This window comes from Terrapene carolina, unplaced genomic scaffold, assembly GCF_002925995.2.
Source record: "Terrapene carolina triunguis isolate 2854851 unplaced genomic scaffold, T_m_triunguis-2.0 Scaffold193, whole genome shotgun sequence".
Lineage (NCBI taxonomy): Eukaryota > Metazoa > Chordata > Testudines > Emydidae > Terrapene > Terrapene triunguis.
This window is the reverse complement of record NW_020664544.1, coordinates 9,364,342-9,384,389: the sequence shown is the minus strand read 5'-3', so window position 1 is coordinate 9,384,389 and position 20,048 is coordinate 9,364,342. Positions and strand designations below refer to the sequence as shown.

Sequence of the window (20,048 nt, the reverse complement as noted above, 5' to 3'; positions counted from 1 at the left end):
CATTATGGTTCAGGCACACCCAATGATAACTCTCGCCACTTTCTTACATTCTGTGCCTCCCAGAATCTTTCCATTCTTGGGTCATGGTTCAAGCAACGACGCATACAGCAGATGTCATGCATCTCTCATGGTGGCGTCACTCAGAAGGAGTTGGACCACATCATTACACACAACAGGTGTCTCTTTACCTCCTGTAGAGTATATCATGTTGCGGAATGCGTGGTGAACACAGATCACCTTCTAGTGGTCTCCCGTATGGTGTTGATGCTCCAATGAGCAGGTAAGCCCTCTGCGATGATGAAGAAGTTTTACATCGACGCACTCCATGTGCCAGATTTAGCCAACAGGTTTTGTATTGATGTCAGCAACAGATTCTCAGCTCTAGCTAATCTGCCAGAAGACGTGGAGGTTGCCTGGTCTCTGTTCACTTCTACCCTCAACCAATCTGCTGAGCAGACGATTGGCTATAGGCACCCAGCACGTCGACCATGGCTATCAGAGGAGGCCTTCCAGATAATTAAATTGAAGGCTGCAGCCCGCCAGCGTGGCGATAAGCACACTCGTAATCAGTTGAAGCGAAAATTTAACACCCTGGCACTCCGCGATCACGAGGCATATTATAACCAAGTGGCGGATGATGTTGAATTTGGCTTAGCCAGGGGTGACTTGAAGCCAGCATTCCGTGCCATTCGCAACCTAAGTGGTCAAGAGGTAGTCACTACAAACGGCATCCTGAACGACAGCCAAGGCCATCCATGTAAATCGTATGATGACATTCTCTCATGCTGGGTGAAACATTATCACAGTGTTCTGAACCATCCTCCAGCTGCCACTTGTTCAAAGCTGGATGATCTGGCAGTCACTGCAGTTCCGGATCTAGACATTTGTACTGATGCACCAACACTGGATGAAGTGAAGTATGCCATCGCTAAACTGAAAAATGAACATGCAGCCGGTGCTGATGGCATTCCTTCAGAGCTGCTAAAATGTGCTATTGATCCTGTAGCAGAATCACTACTGGCCATCTTTCATTTGGTGTGGAGAACTGTAACCCTGCCAACCGCCTGGAAGGATGGTATTGTGATCTCACTCTATAAGGGCAAGGGACCACTCAGTGAATGTAAGAGCTACAGGCCATGGGCAGTGTGTGAACCGCTGGCTAGCAGAGGGTAGCAGAAGCTAGCCCCCAGCCCCGCCCCTTCCATCCGAGGCCATGCCCCTTCCGCATGCCCCGGAACTCAGAGCCCCTACCACTGCGGTTGCCTCTGCCCAGGCTGGCTAGTGCCCACAGCCCCCCCCCCCCCCCGAGCGCCCCCTGGAGCCTAGAAGCACCGCCAAAGCAGGGCCTTGGGGGCAGAGTGTGGGTGGGGCCATGCCTGGCTGTTTGGGGAGGCACTGCCTCCCCCAGCCTCCCTTACCTGCTGCCCATGCTACAGGCCGATCACCTTGCTCTCCGTTCCAGGAAAGGTGTTTGCGCATGTTTTGCGGGCATGCCTGGAGCCTTTGCTACATCGGAAGTGTCACCCCCAACAATCAGGTTTTACGAGGAACAGGTCCACGTTAGATGCCATTTTGGCCCTTCTCTTGTCAGAGATACATCGTGAGTTCAGGAAGCCCCTGCACGTAGCGTATGTTGATCTTAAGGCTGCATTTGATTCAGCAGACCGTGTCGCGTTATGGAAGGCCTTGAAGGGCATAGGTGTCCTTACCACTCTGCTGGACTTGATTAGAGAGCTTCATAATGGAACCACTGCCCATGTTCGTCTGTTGAACCGGAGGTCAGTGCCTTTTAAATCAGTATCTGGTGGTAGGCAGGGTTGCGTTCTGGTCCCTGCACTCTTTTGTCAGGCAATGGATTTCATAATATAGCATTCCGTCAGGTCCATAGGCATTGAGGTGAGTGAGAGATCACCAACAGACCTTGACTACATTGATGATGATGATGATGATGATCTTTTAGTACAGAGCCCTGACAGGTTTTGTGAGGCACTCCAGCATAGGAGTCAGCTAAAATTGGTCTCCATGTTTCATGGTCAAACACAATACTGCAAAATCTAGGACCAGGTCCAGCTGCGACTCCATTCTCATTGAACAATGAAACCGTCAAATCGGTTTCCAGCTTTTGCTATCTGGGTTCTATACTTACCAGCTCCTCCAATTCTTACACGAAGTTCTCCATCGGATTGGCATTGCAGCATCTGCCATGTGCTGTTTATAACAGATATGGAATCAACATCATCTTAGTATGAGCACCGAGTCCAGGATTTATTCGAGCTGTATCCTTCCCATACTGTTGTATGGCTGCAAAACATGGACACTACACCACGCAGACTGGACAAAGCTGGAGGCTTTCCACACAAAATGTCAGCATCGTATATTGGGCATAAAGTGGAATGACTTCATCTGTAATGCAGATGTTTATGGTCGTTCAGGTCTACAGACTACTGGGGCCATTGTCCGGAGGCAGTGCCTTACGCTTTTTGGGCATGTCGCAAGAATACCACAAGATGTTCCAGGAAACACTGTTCTCCAGGTGGCTTGTAACATCCAGGATAAAATTCCACCAACTGAGGGGTGGAGGTGGCCCAGAGACAGACCCCCTATTACATGGGTTCATCAAGTCTGTTCTGATGTTGTACTCTCCGTCTGTCAAGCCTTTGCGGTTGCGCAGGAACGGACCAAATGGCGAACTCTCTCTATGGCCGACTGTCTGACTAAGCATTGGGGGGAGAGAGAGTTCATTGGGAGTGACTCTGTCGGGGGGCGGGGGGAACAACTTCTATAGAAGCACAAAAAAAATCTCTCTCTCTCTCTCTCTCCCAGAGATAAATATTTTTTCACACTTGCTGTCTGGTCACTCTATGCCACACCCAAATAGCTGTAATGTGTAGCTCTGTGGAAGGGAAGGTTAAACAACACGGGGAGCCCAATGGCAGGAGTGTGCAGTTAGCAAGTGCTCAAAACAGGGGCGTAGAGTATTTCTCAATTGTCTCTCATTTACCTCCTGGCTACCCTTGTTGGTTGTTCTCTCTTTTATTGCGGCAATATATTTATATAAGAAGTGCTGAATCATGTCTGAGAAGGAACATATTTTTGAAGTGAAACTAGATGACTCACTGTATCACACTATACTCATGATTAGCCAGTGACTAATATCAAAGAGCTTCATTGAACAAAAGCCCTGGATCTAAATCTTAGTTCGGTTTTCTGTTTGAAGTGTTTTTGTTAAAGGTTCTTCGTGTTTGCCTGTTGCTGATATACTGTTTTATAATCGGCTTTGATGACAAGACTATCTGTAACCTCTCACTACAGCAATGGTGTATTGTTTTACACTGAAAATGCTGTGAAGTGTAACCTAAAATACTGAATCACAAGGTTACAGAAAATATTATTTATGTTAAAGAAACAAAATTATTTTTAAGCTTCCCGTAGTAGCTTTTTTGTCCCTCATCTTGTAGTATTTGTCCTACGTCGGACAAGTTTGCCCAGTGTTAAGAACAGGGATCTTACTGACACTTGGGTTCTATTCCTACTTCTCTCACTAGCTCGCTATGTAGGTGATCTTGCACCGGTCACTTAGGCTCAAGTTTTCAAATGTGGCTTCTGATTTTGGGTGCCTCTGTTTTTAGTGGTCAACATGAGACACCCTCTGCCTGACTTTCAGATGTGCTGAGTTACTATTGACTTCAGCTGCGTCTGTGGGTGTTCAACATCTCTGAAAATCAAAATACGGTGTTTCAAAATGAGCTACCAAAAATAGGTACCCAAAATCAGAGGCCACCTTTGAAAAGGTTGGGCCTCTCTTTGCCCCAATTCATAAGCTTTTTAAAATTTTAAAAATGCATTATATTTAAAAATAGGTAGGGTTTGACTTGTTTGTTCCAGCTAAAATTGTGATTTTTGCATTTTTTGCCATGACAAAGTTGTGAGTTTTTTCCAATTTTTTCTATGACAAATAGTCAGTCTTAATTAATTGTATGATATGGGCCTTGGAAACTTAAGAGGTATAAAGAGGCTGAAAAACTACTAATTGTAAAGATAAACACATCAGGACAATAATGATGTAACGAGGACTGTTGTACTAAAAGCAAAGTCTGGATTATTTTATAGTCAGCTTTTCAAAACATAGTGAGTATCAAGAGAATCCAATATCCCATAGGTCATGTTCTAATTAAAATCCTTTCCAGCTTCCAGACAGTCAAGATTGAAAGCCTCAGTTCCCATCAGTATCAAGGAGAGACCACAGATTAGCTACAAGCACCCAAAGCCACTGGATCAATATATGTGACCTTTTCAGACCAGCTCAACTATATTTATAACACTCCAATGAAGCAGTGTTCTGTGAATTAAAAAAATAAAAATGTCATTCCAAAGAGCTCCACAAGGTACAGAGCAGTTTCAGCTCCAGATGGACTTTTCCTGCCAATTGAATGAAAAGCCGCTGTGGCAGCTTTGCAACTCATAAGAAGTGCTCTACAAGAACAGAAATATGTCTTGCTCTGAAATATGTTCATGATGCCAACAAGCTGCATCATGTCAATTTTTTATTGTGAAATATACCAGGTGCCACCATCGGATGCATTCTGAACCATCCTGAAGTCTTGTGTATATGCTTGAAACAGAGCTTAGTCCTGATTCTCAGTCACATTAAAGACCCCCTTATACTCGTTGGCACCAAAAAGCAGCCTTAAATTGGGTGGAACGAGCCCCCAGAGTATACCAGTTGCACTGGGGGCATGATTGGATGGTGTAGCACTGATATGAGGGCCTTAAAATGACCCTGTTCCTAGCCCTTGGATCAGGGATTGGATCGGAGGCATGGTTAGCATGCACTGCACTATCGGTGGGATTTTCAAATGTACCTATGTGACTTTGAACACAAGTCCCATTGAAAGTCGCTGAGACTTGTTCTCCTAAACCACATAAACACTTTTGCAAATCCTGACCTTCAGTTGTTCTTTTCTTTTCAGGGCCCATATGTGGCCATGTGAAGCAGAGTGAAAACTAGAGTAGACCTGAGCCACCTTAACCATGCCTCAGCTGCAGGCATGTGGTAACTGAGAATTAGGCCAGTTGGGTCCACATTCAAAAGTGCTTTTAATGGTGCACAGTTGTTGCCAGTACTTGTGCAATTGCGTTTGCTCAAAGTATGGCTTGCCACTGTTGCAACCTGCATCAAGTCTCTCCTGACCATCGCTGTGGTAGTGCTGGTAGAAATCACTGGTGTGGCAGCTGCACCACTGCATTTGGCATGTCTCCCAGCATGCTTTTATAAGGCTCCTACAACTCTTCTTGCACTTACCCTGTGCAGTATCTCCAGTGCTTCTGACTGTAATTTTATGCATAAAAGTTTTCTGTTCACAGGGTGCAATACAACAGACTCAAGATTTATTTTATTTAAAAAAAGTAAAGAAGCTTTTAATGTAATACTGCTGTTATTCAGTTTTAGATAGCTGCTATCTTACACACTGAATCATGTTATTTAGACAGGCCACAATTCAAAAAACTTGGTATAGCAGCTCTCTAACTGTGGAGATCTGCTTCCACAAACCCCATTTCAGGTATCTGGGTGGGGAAGTCTGGGAATGCACTGGTACTGAAACAGCTAGAGGGAATTCTGTGTGAGATCATTGTAAATAGCTTTATGTTAACCAGATTAGCCAGATTGTGGATACAGTGCACTGATACAAATTACAAGGGCACAACTCTGTTCTGTAGACAAGGTGTTTGGGATTCTCATTCTTTAGTGGTTCAGGCTGCATTTCCACATGCACATAGTTAATCCCAGAATATATTTTTTGGGGGGAAAACTTTTCTTCTACTGTGGCTGGTAAGCAAGGGAAACACATAAGAACAACCCCCCCCCTTGCACAGCTGTATCTTGTGGAGCTGCCAGACAGGGTATGGAGCATGTGTAAATAATTGGCAATTAGTGGGGGAAATACCCCATCCTGCCCTGGGATAGTGTTAGGCAGGATTGTAGCTTGTACCTCTGAGGAAGGCTTAGGTTACTTAATAAAACTTCATGTGGCTGATTTTGAAAAAGAAAGACTGCAATAGATTCTAAGTGGATTGCAGAGCTTCTGCGGGCTTGACAACTAGGGAGGTGTCATTAGCTGGATAAGGAGCCATGTAAGTAAAAAATGAGTAGTGGTGTGTGATTTGAAGCACTATCATTTTCACTCCTCTTACCCTGTCTCTACTGGCTTGATTGTAGTTTAGTCGCATGAGTTCTGCAAACCTCTGTTCATAAAGGTGAAGGAGCAGCACAAGGTAGAGACCTGAATTCATTAGCTCACTTTGTGCCTGTGTGCAGAAAAGAGAGCCAATTTATTTACTGTTACTGTAATGCTGGTTTCTAAAGACCTGAAGGACTAGAACCAGTACTCAGTTACTTCAGCCAGAGGCTATATTACCTACCAAACTCATTTATTAACTCTGAACTATCTTCGTGGCCTGTATTTAATTTCTTAATTACTGTAAGTAGTGACTATCGCATACAATAGCCTAGCATAAGGTCTCTGCACTGACATATGAGTGACCTGGCTTAGACTGGATCAGGAAGCTATCAGACTCCAGGGCCAGCAGGGACTGCCAGCATTCCTAAAACACAACATACTAAGGACATAGGGTTGATGAGAGATTCAACACTGATCTTTGGCAGGCAATTAAAGGAGCAAAAGACTCTAAAGAGAGTCCTGTCTAAGGCTCACCTCTGGATTGGTAAATTCGTGAGGGGCTTGGGGAGTGGAGTGCGGGGGCTAAGGTCAGAAGGGACCATTATGCTCATCTAGTCTGATCTCTGGCATAAAACAGACCACAGAATTTAATCTAGAATGTAACCTGGGATCTTATAGGAAGGAAATTAAAGAGGAGAAAATCAGTTGGGTTCCATACAGCACAAAACAGGAAGAAAACAAATATAAGTTAACTTCTTGGCACAAGTAATGGCAAATCTCAGCTAATAGTTAACAAAAAGATGAAGCTATGCCATCTTAAACTGCTGTATATTTTGGCACATATCAAATACAATACAGATCATCAGATCTAACATGCAAATGAGGAGTGGGCCTTTCCATAATTAGATGGAAGTTCTCCAGGGAAAACCATGAGTGTGGAGAGTTAGCATGTGGCACTCTTCCCTTTCAATGCTATATCATGGAGTGGAGTATGCTATGCTGCTGGATGTTTCAGCTTTCTGATATGATGGAAATTTGAGATCCTGACCATTTGTGGGCATTAAAGATCTCACAGAACTTGAGCAATCATAGGGGTGCTGAAAACCCAGTGTCTTGGGCGCACTCTGGGTAGGTAATTAATTCTGCCTTCCCAAATTCCCCCTCTGTAGCTGAATGTTATTAATTGTGAATCTAATCAATCGGCAGAACAAAATGTAAGAATTATTTTGCCTGGCTTTTGACTATTTTTTTGTTTACGTTTTATTCTATGTAATTAGTGCATCAAGCTGCCACTGGTGAAAAGAATCACTGAAATTAACAATTATAACAATTTCCCCTCCAAATACACTGTATCATATTGCTAGCTCAGAATGACAGCCATCTTTCCAGCCCAGAAGTAGTTACATTTCACTGTTGAAGCAGAGATTTAAAAGAAAAAAGTGATAATTTTTTTAATGGTGCACACTGAATACTAAATGAACCCTTGAAGTTACGAATTATAGTGCGGTTCTAAGCAGCATGTTCTTGATTAAGAACATTGGCTTAAAAATTAAGCATTCAGGTACAGTAGTCCCTGAGAGGCATAGCCTAAACACAGGACCAGGAGACAGGTACTCATCAATTCTAACTGCTTCTCTGAACTTGAGCAAGTCACTTGGTCAAACTTTTTCAACAGCATCCTCTGTCAGTGCTACCAGTGTAATAATCCTAAGAGATGGTCGTTGATCTGGAAACTACAGCCTTCCGGAAAACTACAGCATTCATCTGCATGGCTTAGCACTTACAAAATCTCCTCAAATCGTTTTTGGAAGCTGTATTTTCATTGGTTCTTATGGTGTTTTTGCTTGTTTGTGTTTTTTTGTTCCATTCAGACAGGGAATTATATTCCAAGCCATGATGTTCTCCTCTGTGCTTTCAATGGGTATCTACAGACAATCTCATTCTAAGTGAACCTTTATATTCATATACATTTTACAGCACAATGGCAAATCAATCAGCTAGAAAATAGTTTGGTGGTATCACTTCTGTCAAAGTATGCTGGGAAATCATTTACTTTTTTATAACTAAATAAGGCCTAGAGCGATGCAGATGGGGAAATATACATTGTTTACTGCAAATAATTTGAGAAACACAATCTGGTAGAAGTGGCTATCTTCTACGAATCAGTGGGAAAAACTCTGGCACACTGCAGTATTTATTTAGATTTCTATAAATGCTAAATAGCATATCTATCCATATGCTTTAGGTGCTTTTGGCATAACTAGAATACATCACAAATAATACTTAAAAGTGCATCAGTACAAACAGATATAAATCACAACCAGCAAGCAAGACCTCCCATTACCTTAATTCCCCATCTCTCTCCAACAATTACTCATCCTTACAATTCCACCCGTTTTCAAATGCCTAGGAAAAGAGATGAGCTTTGCAGTATGTCCTTAAATGTGTGAATTTGATGTGTTGAATCATCAAACTGTACCCAATATAGGTACAGCCTGTAATTCTGTAAAACACTCTAAAGTTTGAAAATGGGTGTGTGTGCTTATCACTTTAGTCTGTTTATGGTTCAGTGTGATTATTCCAGAGTGTAGAGACCCTGCTATTTGACAATATGCTTTCTTTCACATATTTTGCCACTCCCCCACCAGCATGACCTACCTTATCATTCCTGTCTCGCTTTATGAACACCGTTTATCTTGTTTCTGAACAAGCTGACCCCATCACCATCTTATAGTAAAGTATTAGCACTCCATGCTTGGAATATTTATCTTCTGGAAAATTAAGCTACTCTTTGGCAGGCATAAACCTAAAAAATACTAAGTCTATTGTATGGATATATACCTATCTCATAGAGCTGGAAGGGACCCCGAAAGGTCCTTGAGTCCAGCCCCCTGCCTCCACTAGCAGGACCAATTTTGCCCCAGATCCCTAAGTGGCCCCCTCAAGGATTGAACTCACAACCCTGGGTTTAGCAGGCCAAAGCTCAAACCACTGAGCTAACCCTCCCATCACTAGTATGATGCTAGGTTTGTTTTCTTACAGCTCTCAATATCCTGTATCTTACTCCTGCATTTTTCTGTTTAAAATAAATTTATTTAACTTGTTTCACAAATAACACTTCAATATTAATAATGGAATGATGTTCAATTCCTTGAAAATAAAAAATCCACCTGAATCTTCTGTTTGTGTATTTTTTAAATTGTAAGATGCTGCAGAGGACAACTAACCTTGGCTAGTCTCCCCCTCAAGAGGCTTGCACACTGCAATGTCATCTCTACCTAGCAAACAAGAATGTTATTCCCCATCTCCAAATGTAATTACAAACTTCCTTCACTCAAAGCCTCATGATACTGGGCAGTTTTGTGAAATGAACTGCGATTATTATTCTCAGACTCCTATTACTCAGGGGCTTTTTTACATTTCTTTAAATCAGCGTAAAGAAGCATATCTCTTCCTTGCAGTTTAGCTGGTTTCAGTGCACGATGGCAGATCATTACACGCACAGAGTACTGCAAGCCAGCAGTAGCAAAACAGGATTACAGGCCTTTATTTGGAAAGAGTCAGTTTCTTACCCGAGACTGTTGGTGATTTCTGTAATAGTCATTCACATCAAAATCATCCAGATCAGCTATCAGGCTCTGCTTACACAGTTCACAGGTTTTCACTGCCCCCAGCTCAGCACCTGAAATTAAATGAGGAATTAAATACTGAACTTGTAAATCCATATTGAGCACAGTGGCTCCGTATATTACAAAATCACTACTATGTGGAACCTTTATTTTTAAGCCATTTTTTTAATCAGTTGCTAGCTTTGAATCTAAATTCCACTGAACTCTATTCTAATCATACCCAGTCTTATGTGAGCTTTGTATAATGGTTTTAAATACTAGCTGTATTGTCTATTACGCTCCATGTGATATATAACCGTTTACAAAACTGTAACGGGTATGGGTTACAAATGCAGGAGTTATGAGATGCATACCTTGATCAATATGGTTTATTTGACATAGAAAAGTAATATTTATGTTCATTTGTTTGAAACAAATGTAAGTTCAATTAATGTAAGTGGCCATTCAGGACCAGATTTTCACAGCATTTCAGGGCCAGATTTCCAAGGCCTCAGCACCCACAACTGGGACCAGATTTTCTGATGAGTTCAGTTCCCATTTAGGTTCCTAAATGAAAGCCAGATTCTCAAAAGTCCTCCACTCCCATTGTGACACTTATGGCCAGACTTTCAAAAGAGTTCAGCCACCAACATGCACCCAGTGTGTTGAGATCTTTCGGAAATCTGGCTTTTTAGTCCAGTGCCTAAATGGAAGCTCAGCTTTTCTGAAAATCTGGCCCTAACTATATGGGCCTGGCCCTTAGGGACCAACTCACTCAAGACTGACAGTATGATGTGAAATACTCTTTTCTCTTGCTTGTTACCTATAAATGTATGTATTGTTATATTGTCAAAAAGCAGAGTTGAAAATGGTGAGTAAGATCTAACTCAGAGGGTCAGTTTTCTTTCTGGCAGGCCATTTCATTAGAGAAGTCTTCGTATCGAGTCCTCTCTCTTATCAACACCCACCGCTTGCTTCTCCAAGTCTTTAATTCCACAAAACGCTAGAAGTCTGCTTGTAGTCCAGGAACCACATTTGAAAAACAACAACTCCACATAAACAGTAACACACTTCTATTTGTATTTGTTTAAAATATTTTGGGCTCCTTCCCACTGAAGTCTGCAGGAATTTTGCCACTGACTGCAGTCTAGTCTCTCTTTGACGACATAGTGAGACCTATACGTTCTGAAACAGAATTTCATTCACTGAACTGGTGGGGATAGTGGTGAAAAAGAGAAAAGGTGCAGGAAAACTCCACCCGAGTCTCAAGTAAAATACACCAATAGCATCCACACCAAGTCTCTTCACTCAAGGCCTGGTCAATAACAACCAAATAAAGGTCCAGTGTGCTGCCTAGTATTTTCACTGGATGTCTTTCCTCCCCTTCCTGCCCTCCCACATCAATAAAGAAGGGAACCAATCGGCTCCAGTTGCTTTCCACCATAAAAATGACACTGAGACACACCTCAATAAAGAGGAGGAAATTAATAAAATCCGTGTTTTAAAAAAAAAAAACAAAAAAACCTCAAGTAGATTTTCACCCCCAAATGGAAGAAATACTAGAGCCTCCATGAAATCCTCTTGGGACTTTGATATTGCCATTGATTTTTTTGTGGAAGGCAGTCAGATATTGTGGTGACGGGTGCCTGTATAAAACTCTAAGATAGAACAATGGGTTCCAGTTGCTTTGGGGCCCACTGTATTATATTTAATATGTGGTTAGTATTGTTTAAAAGCATGTGGCCTTCTATAAAATTTTCTTGGGTATTGAAAATAATCCAAGGTTATTACAGATACTCAGATCAGGGCCTCACCCTAAAGCCAGACACCTAAAAAAAAAAATCCTTTGCTGAGCAAAAGTCCCATTTCTGCCCATCCAAACACATAGCAAGTCAAATACCAAATGAATTTCCAATATACCATCCCAACTCTCTTTCCCCTTGCTAGTGTTCTCTCTCACTCTGGCTCCCAAGCTGCCTGGCTGAACTCTCCCTGAACCCAGGGCAGGATCTAGGGAAGATGAGGGAAGTAGCTCACTCCCCCGGATACTGGGGTCAGTCAGGAATTTGAATAAGGATTAAGAATCTGCATTTAACTGCTACATCCTCTGCTGGTGAAGAGTAAAACAAGGTTGGTGTGGGCTCCTGTCTTCTTGAATCTAAGAAAAGAATTTTTGACACAAATCTAAACAGTAAGTTCTCACAATATATGGAATTAAGTGATAAATTTGCTTATTGTTATCTCTGGAGGCTGAGACCGGTTTCTGTGACTCTTAGATGACACTGACTCCTCTCCTTCATTGCTAGCTGCTAAATTGCACAAATAGACAGCTAAAACACACAAATGTATGCTCAATATTCCTTTTCCATGCAAGCAATGGCTTAATTGACGTGTGATTTCAAATGTAAGGGGGAGTGGTTTACAAGACAATCTTTGTATTAAAATGTGGTCCATATTATGGAAAACTTTGCAAAACCCTGCTTTGCAATTCACATTTATAGCACAATAACGTTGTTGATCTTCATTCAGGACAAGAATAGGAATAGAAATAGAATACCTGGACTGTTTCAATTTAGTATTAGTGTGTATTGACCAAGCTGGGGGATGAAGATAAGGGAAGCTTGCATAGCAATAATTTTCAGTGTACCTTTCTCTAGCTATCAGTTACTTTCATAAGCACTAAAATTCATCCTATGCAGGTTCCTTCTCCCCCATTTCAATATTTAAAAAAAAACGTTTATCTCACTTTATGGATTTGTCATTCAACATGCTCCCTTTCCTCCCCATTAATTAGTCTTACATGTGAAGTTTACGGATCCTACAAATCTGATGTTCACATGATACTGCTGGTAATGTGTAAATCCCTCAGCATTTGATATATATTTTGGCTTATTTTAAACGGTAAACTCTGGAAATTTAGAATTTTAGTTGTGCTCATCTGTTGATTTAATGGCCAGGAGTCTAAGCAAGGCCATCAAATATTTGCAGTTATTTGACCTAACTTTTGCATTGTGGAAAAAGATTACAATGTTGACAAACCTATGGGATAAATTCATCCCTGGTGTAACTCCACTGATATCACCTGGTATAGCTCCACTTATGTCAGGGAGTGATTCCAAAGGTGAATTTGGCCCTCATATGATGAGGTTTCTTAAATTAGTGACATGCTGTTGCACTTGTACTCTTCTCACATTCCTACCTGATTTTATCTTAGCTTTCAGCCACGTTTTTAGACATTCCTGATGAACAAACTGTAGGGTTCCTACGCACCCACATGGTTCTACCAGTGGATTGGTTAAAGAGCCCCCAGCAATCTGACATATCCGACACTGGTCTCCTTCCTCTTCTGAGTCTTCTGCCAGTAGACTAAAGACACAATAAAACAAATCAGAAGTGTTCTTTCACCAAACTCTACAGTCCAACATTAGACTCAATTTATATTTTAATTAACATGTTTTGGACGGGGGGTTAAAGAGGCTTCCCTAAACATCTTTCAGTACATGTCAGTGATCTGAACAAATAATATCCAATGAGTTGCAAGTACTATTCACTGTCAAACAAGGTGTATGGGGGGGGAGGAATCTTGTGGTTTCTAAATCCTTGGGTTTTTTTAAATTTTTGAATCCATGATTGACAGTGTACAGCTCAGAAATTACAGCTGTTTTTATACAAGAACCACAACGTTTTACACTCAACCCCTGCAGAACCAGTTAGGGTGTGGTAGCTAATGTGTACTGCCTTATTTGCAAAGCTGTGCTGTGCTGTGCTGTCATCAAGGAAATAAATGGAATGTAAATTTTTTTTAAAGGGGAAATATATTTTAACTAGAAGGAAAGGGACCAAAACAGTGTATAGGGATGAGAGGACATTTTAATGACTCTCCAATTACAAACAATGGAGAAAAATGTGAATTTTTTTTTTAAACTAAACTACAATCAACACTTCTTGCATGCATCAAAATGACCAGAAAGGATTCATGTTCAAGGACTATAATTCTAAACAACAAAACAACTGAGAACTGGATTGATTTTAGTTAAACTTGGCAAACTCATCATAAACAAATTTTCTGAAGGTGAAAAGGCAACTCAAAAAATACCCCTGCTTTCCTTTTATGGTGATAAAACATGAGACCCTATAGAGTTATATAGAGGTGTCTAAAATGCTGTATATCTTTAGAAAACTGGACAGTCCCCAGGTATACATCACTTGGCGATGGGGTATTTCCTGGTGCTTGTAGAGTATCTAGAGAATCTGTGTCAGAGATCTTTATTCAGGACAGGCTGATTGGAGATTGGACAGATTGAGACAATAGGAGAAGCTTCTATCCCCAGGACTCCCACTTCCTTCCTAGCCTGCCCTTCCAACATGACTCATCTCCCTCTGCTGCTAGTTTTCTAGCAATCCCGGGGGCTAAGAGCTTGCTGGGAGACAGCAGATGGTATTAGGAAGTCAAGCGGGTGCATGAAAGTGGCAGTGCAGCTATCTGGGGCCGGTAGCTGTAAGGAAGTGGGTGAAAAAGCCAGAGTCTGTTACAGCCTAGAGTTGGTGGGTGGGGTTTTCTGGAAAGGGGATGTGGGGGGTGGGAAGAAGTGGACATGTTGGGCTGGAGTAAGGAAAGAAAGGTGGTAGGGGACTGAGCAGGAGCGGCGCCAGGGTTTTTGGCGCCCTAGGCAGGGGTCCTTCCGCGCTCCCGGTCGTCGTCGTCAATTCTGCGGCAGGGGGCGGGGTCCTTCCGCGCTCCCGGTCTTCGGGGCACTTCGGCGGCAGGTCCTGGAGCGAGTGAAGGACCCGCCGCAGAATTGCCGCCGAAGACCCGGAGCGTGGAAGGACCCCCCCCCCGCCAAATTACCGCTGAGGGCGGCAAAATGCCGCCCCCCCAAATCCTGGCGCCCTAGGTGACCGCCTAGGTCGCCTAAATGGAAGCACCGGCCCTGGGACTGAGAATGAAACAGAGCTGTTGTTGGAGATGGAGGTAGAGAGGAGGAGATGAGTTTATTCCTCTATAGTCATTTTTCAGTGCAGCATACATAAGGTTTGCATGTCTGTAGTATTCTAAGGGTTAACACCTTTTGAAATAAAGCATCTTTGTTCTTTTAAGGGTCCAGTTTACATTCTGGTACTACTGTATGACTCAGAGCTATGTCACTTCTCTTAAGTGCCAAAACTGAATATGTGGCCAGTTGGTTTATGTTCTGGGGGAGTGAAGAGATGGGATGGAAAGGCACATTTTCATGAAAACATCTTTGTTCTTAATTGTTGAAACAACTGCTTGAGAAAAAGAGCAGCTTGCCGATTACAGTCAGCAGCAGGAAACCCAGAGTTGACCAATACGCCTGTATCAGAAAGTCTTTTCAGTCAAGGAAATTACAGTTTTAGGGAAGAAAGTGAAGAAACTGGGTCAGCTAACAAGTTTTTAGAACAGACAATCCTCTTAACTTCCTTAGCATCTGTATGGATGTCTTCTTTTTATCTATATTCCTTGCATAACCAAAAACTTGGTCTAAAAGAGATTAAGGATGGCTATGATACCCTAAAAAGCAAGAAAATAATAAGCCGAGCCACCTCTTAACTATATCCTAATGCCCACACAGCACATTTCCACTGACAGTGACAGACTCCAGATCATCCAAAGGAATTTACTTCTGCCTTCAACTGATAAAGAAACATACTGCAAAGAACACATTCATCTCCTTCACAGTATTACACAAACCTTAATTACAACCTCAGCAACATTAGCAAATATTCAGGGTTGACACAAGGTAAGAGTCGTGTGTCAGAACCATCAGGATGCAAGCTATGTTTTGCTGTAGTAAAATGGCAGTTATCTTCCACAGCCTGTGTTCCATTGGAAACAACGAGAAGTACTGCCATTTTTACTAGTGGGGCACGTGTGTGTGTGTGTGCGTGCACACACGCCCTACTAAAACTGATGGCATAAGCAGCTTCAGTGTCATTGTAAGTTATGAAAAATGGCAAGCATTTGAGTAAGGGAAAATTGTAACTATAATGAGCAATATGGGGGGAGGGAAAGGAGTTACTACCTAATTCTTCACCTGTGTACACAAAGGTAGCTAGCAATGAGTTTTAACCATATGGAAATTTTCAAAGATTATAAAATTCAGCCATTTATTACCAAAGGGGATCCAAAAGGTCAAACACCGAGCAACCTTAATATAAACAAATACAGAGCTCTCCACAGAGAGATTCCACAGAGCTCTCCATTTAGCGATAGAACTGCATGTTACTGTGAAATCATGGATGTGTATAATTATACTGTTATGAGTTAAGCCAAGTCTCATTAAAATTAGGGTATGCAACTGCCATCCTTCATTTAAGATAGCTGTAAGAAACAGTCAGATCCTTTTATAGAACAGTAAGTCTCCACCCCAAACAGAAGTGCATGTCGCTGCCCAAAATACAGGCACAAGCACATGTGAGGTTGCTCGGGAATTTGAACTAATTGGGTGGAGGGGGGGCTTCCCAGGGACTGTTTTAGTAGAGTGGTGTGTGTATGTGAGAGAGAGAGAGAGAGGCAGGAGAAACCCCACAGAAGAAGAAGAAAGCCAGGTGCAGCCTGAACAAGCACAGAGTATGGCCCTGAGAAAAACCTATAGAAAGAGCTTTTAGGCTGAATGCTGGCTGAATGGGCTTGGAGCTGTGAGCAAAGAAAATATCGCCAGTTGTTTGTTTCCTTCTGTGTTCAGGGAAACAGGACTTTGTATGTTCTTTGGAAATAAAAAGGATTTCTTCAAAGATACCTGCCTCCATCATCAATTTCTTCTCCCAATGGAAACAACCCACAGGGCCTCAAACTTTGGCTAATTGCTCATGTCAAAAAGGTAACGATACATATTTCTCACCTCTCCTGCAGTTTCTTAAGCTTCTCTGGGTCTGCATGTTTGTTTATTTCCTTTGCACTTGTGGTATCACATGCTGTAATGCTGCTCATAGCACTACTTTGATTTTGTAAATCAGACACTGCCAGCAAAGCAAGTGGTAATTGATCATGTAAAGTGCCAGCCATGTGAAGGTGGGCTGTGAAATTCGTTTGAAACAAAGATGGGCTGGAAGAATCTATAGATAAAAAAGAACTATGTGAATTTAGTAAGTTCTCTTCATCATGTAAGGCAGCATTTGCAGATGTACTCTTTAAACCATTATCTATACTATCATCCAGTAGGCTATTATCTTCAGGTGTACTGACTATAGGTGATGAAGATTCATAACTTTCTGTAGCAGAAAAAGAATCTCTACTTCTTATAGGAGACAAGGGTCTACGGACACTAAACCTTGAACTTCCATCCAAATCCAATACTTGAGATGGTACAGTTGTCGAGCTCAAATTTGTTGAGACCTCAGCTCTATGAGCAGATTGTATTAATGATCTTGGAGTATTATATGCAGAATACAATAATGGTCTATGAACTGTTGACCTTGCAGAAGTAAGGAGATCAGTATAACGCCTCTGGTTGCTTTCATAGGCTTGCAATTCTCTGTTATAAATATTGACGCTAGGCCTATCTATAGAGCTAATGTTATTAAGAGTCTCAGCAATAGGTGCGCTGCCTGGTCTGCTTTCAGCTCGTGAGCTTCTTGAACTAAATAATGGAGTTTCATTTTCATTGCAATCAGCACCTTCAGAAGAATTCCCATCTGGAGTGTAAGACTTTCCATAGTCCCTAAAGTTTCTTCGCCTTAATGAAGACTGTTCAACAGCTGTGTCCATTACATTGGGTTGTCTTAATGGTTGATGAGAAGATTCAACTCTTCTTGATGAAATGCTTCTATCATCTCCAGCTTCTTCAGAGTTACATTGTTCATCTTGTGCCAAGGATGTTCCACTAAATTTCCTAATTTGTTCTAGAGGAGTAGGAGAGTGATTTAGATTGAAAGAAAGGAATTCCTTCTCTAGTAAATCATCATCTTTAGTATCATTTTCTTCACAGGACTCTTCCATGTTTAAGCAAAGCATAGAATAAAAGTTTTCATCTCTAAACCTCAAAGGGGCCATTTTAGTGGGTATAAAAGATGGACCATGTGACTCATTTGAGACAAAGGAACCATGAGCTCCTTGCAAGGTAGATGCAGATGATAGAGTTGGAGACTGCTGATCCTGTGGAAGGACACTTCCTATTTTGCTATCTTTGTCTAGACCTTTACGATCGAGATTTAGCTTAGAAGACTGGATTACATTCCTTTTCTCTTGCGATCTCTTCTTGTTCGTGAGCATAGTTTCATTTGTCACTCCTAGATCTGCAGTGAAAACAAAATCAACTTTCAGCATTTGATCCTTTTTGTTTCTAGTGCCTAACACATGCTCTAAGTGGCTATTTCTTACCACTGCTGTTCTGGTATTGATGTTATGACACATTCAGTTATAGGTAACTGCAGTTCTAGTGCCCTTTAACACAATTAGTAGACTTTATTCATAAACTCTTCTAGGGTTCAGACAAGAAATCAATATTACTTTGCTATCTGGACACCTGTAAGACCATATAAAGGAAATTCATAAATCATGCTAAATGGTGCACTGGCACTTCTGGAGGTCCAATTAACACATGTCTCCTTCCCAGCATAAATATTGTCACACCTACTACTTGCATTCAATGTGTAGTTCCAGAAGGAACTGCCCTTTTGTGATCAACAGAAATTATCACGTTTTAGATTTTTTTTCTGTTCAAAATTTATAGTAATTATTTGTAAATAGCATCATAGCACCTCTGTCTAAGGCTTTCAAAGCTCTTCACAAATTGAGTAGGTATTACCCATGTTTTACAAATGGAAAAAGTGATACACAGAGGTGAAATGACATGCCCAAAGTCACACAGCTTATCAGCAGTAAATATGCAAACAGACTCTTGGTCTCCAGATTCCCAGTCACCCATTCTAACCACCAAATAATGCTCCTTCCCACGTGATGTGTACTGTTGGTGAAAGGGGTCAGAATGACATCCCTGAAATCCTCTGTGCCCATTAGTGACTGTATCGTAGAGGATCACCCACCTGTAGGGAGTTAAGAATAGTTCGTTCTCCAAGAAACCATCTAATTCTTGGTTTCTAAATGCAACATAAAATGCCAGTTGTGGTCATAGCAATTGTTTCTAACATGGATGCCTAGAAACAGGACTGAGACATGCTGATTTCACAAAGACCACTGAACAACAATCAATCACTTTTAGTCACCATTAACCTAGCATGAATGAGAATCAAGGACCAAGACCTGAAAAAGATTTCTGATATAGCCTGTCCTCCATTGCAGTATCCAAAATAGCCAATTTAGTTTGGCTAGAAGAGGGCAGACCATCAGTCATAATGGAAGCCATCCTTTGTCAAAACTTTCCAAGTATGAATAAAAATGAGTAAGAAAATGGAACTAGATCCTGTGTCTATTGTAACATCTTCTGACATTACATGAGCGTGTTAGGGGATAAGCAAAGAACAGCTATTAAGGGCATTGTCTAATAAAAGTGCATAGGCTTACCACTGCTTCTTCTCTCTAAATTACAAGCAACTTCTTTCTGGGAAGTGCTCCTACAATTCCCATTGACTTTAACAGGAGAACACAGATGCATCCAAGGCCGGGTTTAGTCCTATATTTCTTGGTTTTGGAAAGGATTTTCCATTTTATCCATGACCATGTGCTTTTTATTTCTTTTATCACAGTACACAGTATGGACTCAGGGAGAGTAATGGCTTTTAGAGGAGGAAAAACAGATTGTGTTCACCTCAGACTTTTCACAAATCACTAGGCTGTATCTGCCTCTTCTTCCTATCATGTTATTCTACAATTAAGAAGAATAACATGGTAAGAAGAGGTGAGACAAAGCACATGAGGGGCAAAATTCAGCTATCCTATTATAAAGATATTGGTGACAGGTGTGGTGTTAATGAAATTGTTTAATTAAACTGACCCAATAGTGAGAGGAGAAGAAGGAGCAAGGGAGAGAGAGAGGGGCTAGGTCTACAAACAAGACAGAGCTAATAGCTCCTGAATTCTAATGAGAGAGGAGCGGTGAGTGACTTCTTCTGGGGCTTTGGTCAAGTCACTTAAGTCAACATTTTCAAAAAAAGCTTCTTATTTTGGATGTCTCCGTTTTTGAGTACTCAGCTACAGACATCAATGGACTGATTTTCAGAGTTGCTAAGCATGAGTAGCTACCATTGACATCAACTATAAAAAAAACAACAACTGAGGAATACAAAATTAGTGGACTTCTGAAAATGTGGACATTAACATATCTGCCTTGTGTTTACCCAATTT

The 20,048-nt window shown here is 41.5% G+C and overlaps 1 protein-coding gene across 1 annotated transcript in view; it reads right to left on the bottom strand.

The window, feature by feature from the left end:
• Positions 1-20,048, bottom strand: part of MARCHF10 (membrane associated ring-CH-type finger 10) — a 156,030-nt gene that overhangs the window by 7,478 nt on the left and 128,504 nt on the right. The window contains exons 5-9 of the mRNA XM_029912232.1: positions 16,955-17,101; positions 16,648-16,765; positions 12,987-13,153; positions 9,752-9,861; positions 6,193-6,306 (exon numbers count right to left, since the gene is read on the bottom strand). Of these exons, the coding sequence (XP_029768092.1) occupies positions 6,193-6,306; positions 9,752-9,861; positions 12,987-13,153; positions 16,648-16,765; positions 16,955-17,101 (656 nt within the window). The remainder of the gene's footprint in view (positions 1-6,192; positions 6,307-9,751; positions 9,862-12,986; positions 13,154-16,647; positions 16,766-16,954; positions 17,102-20,048) is intronic.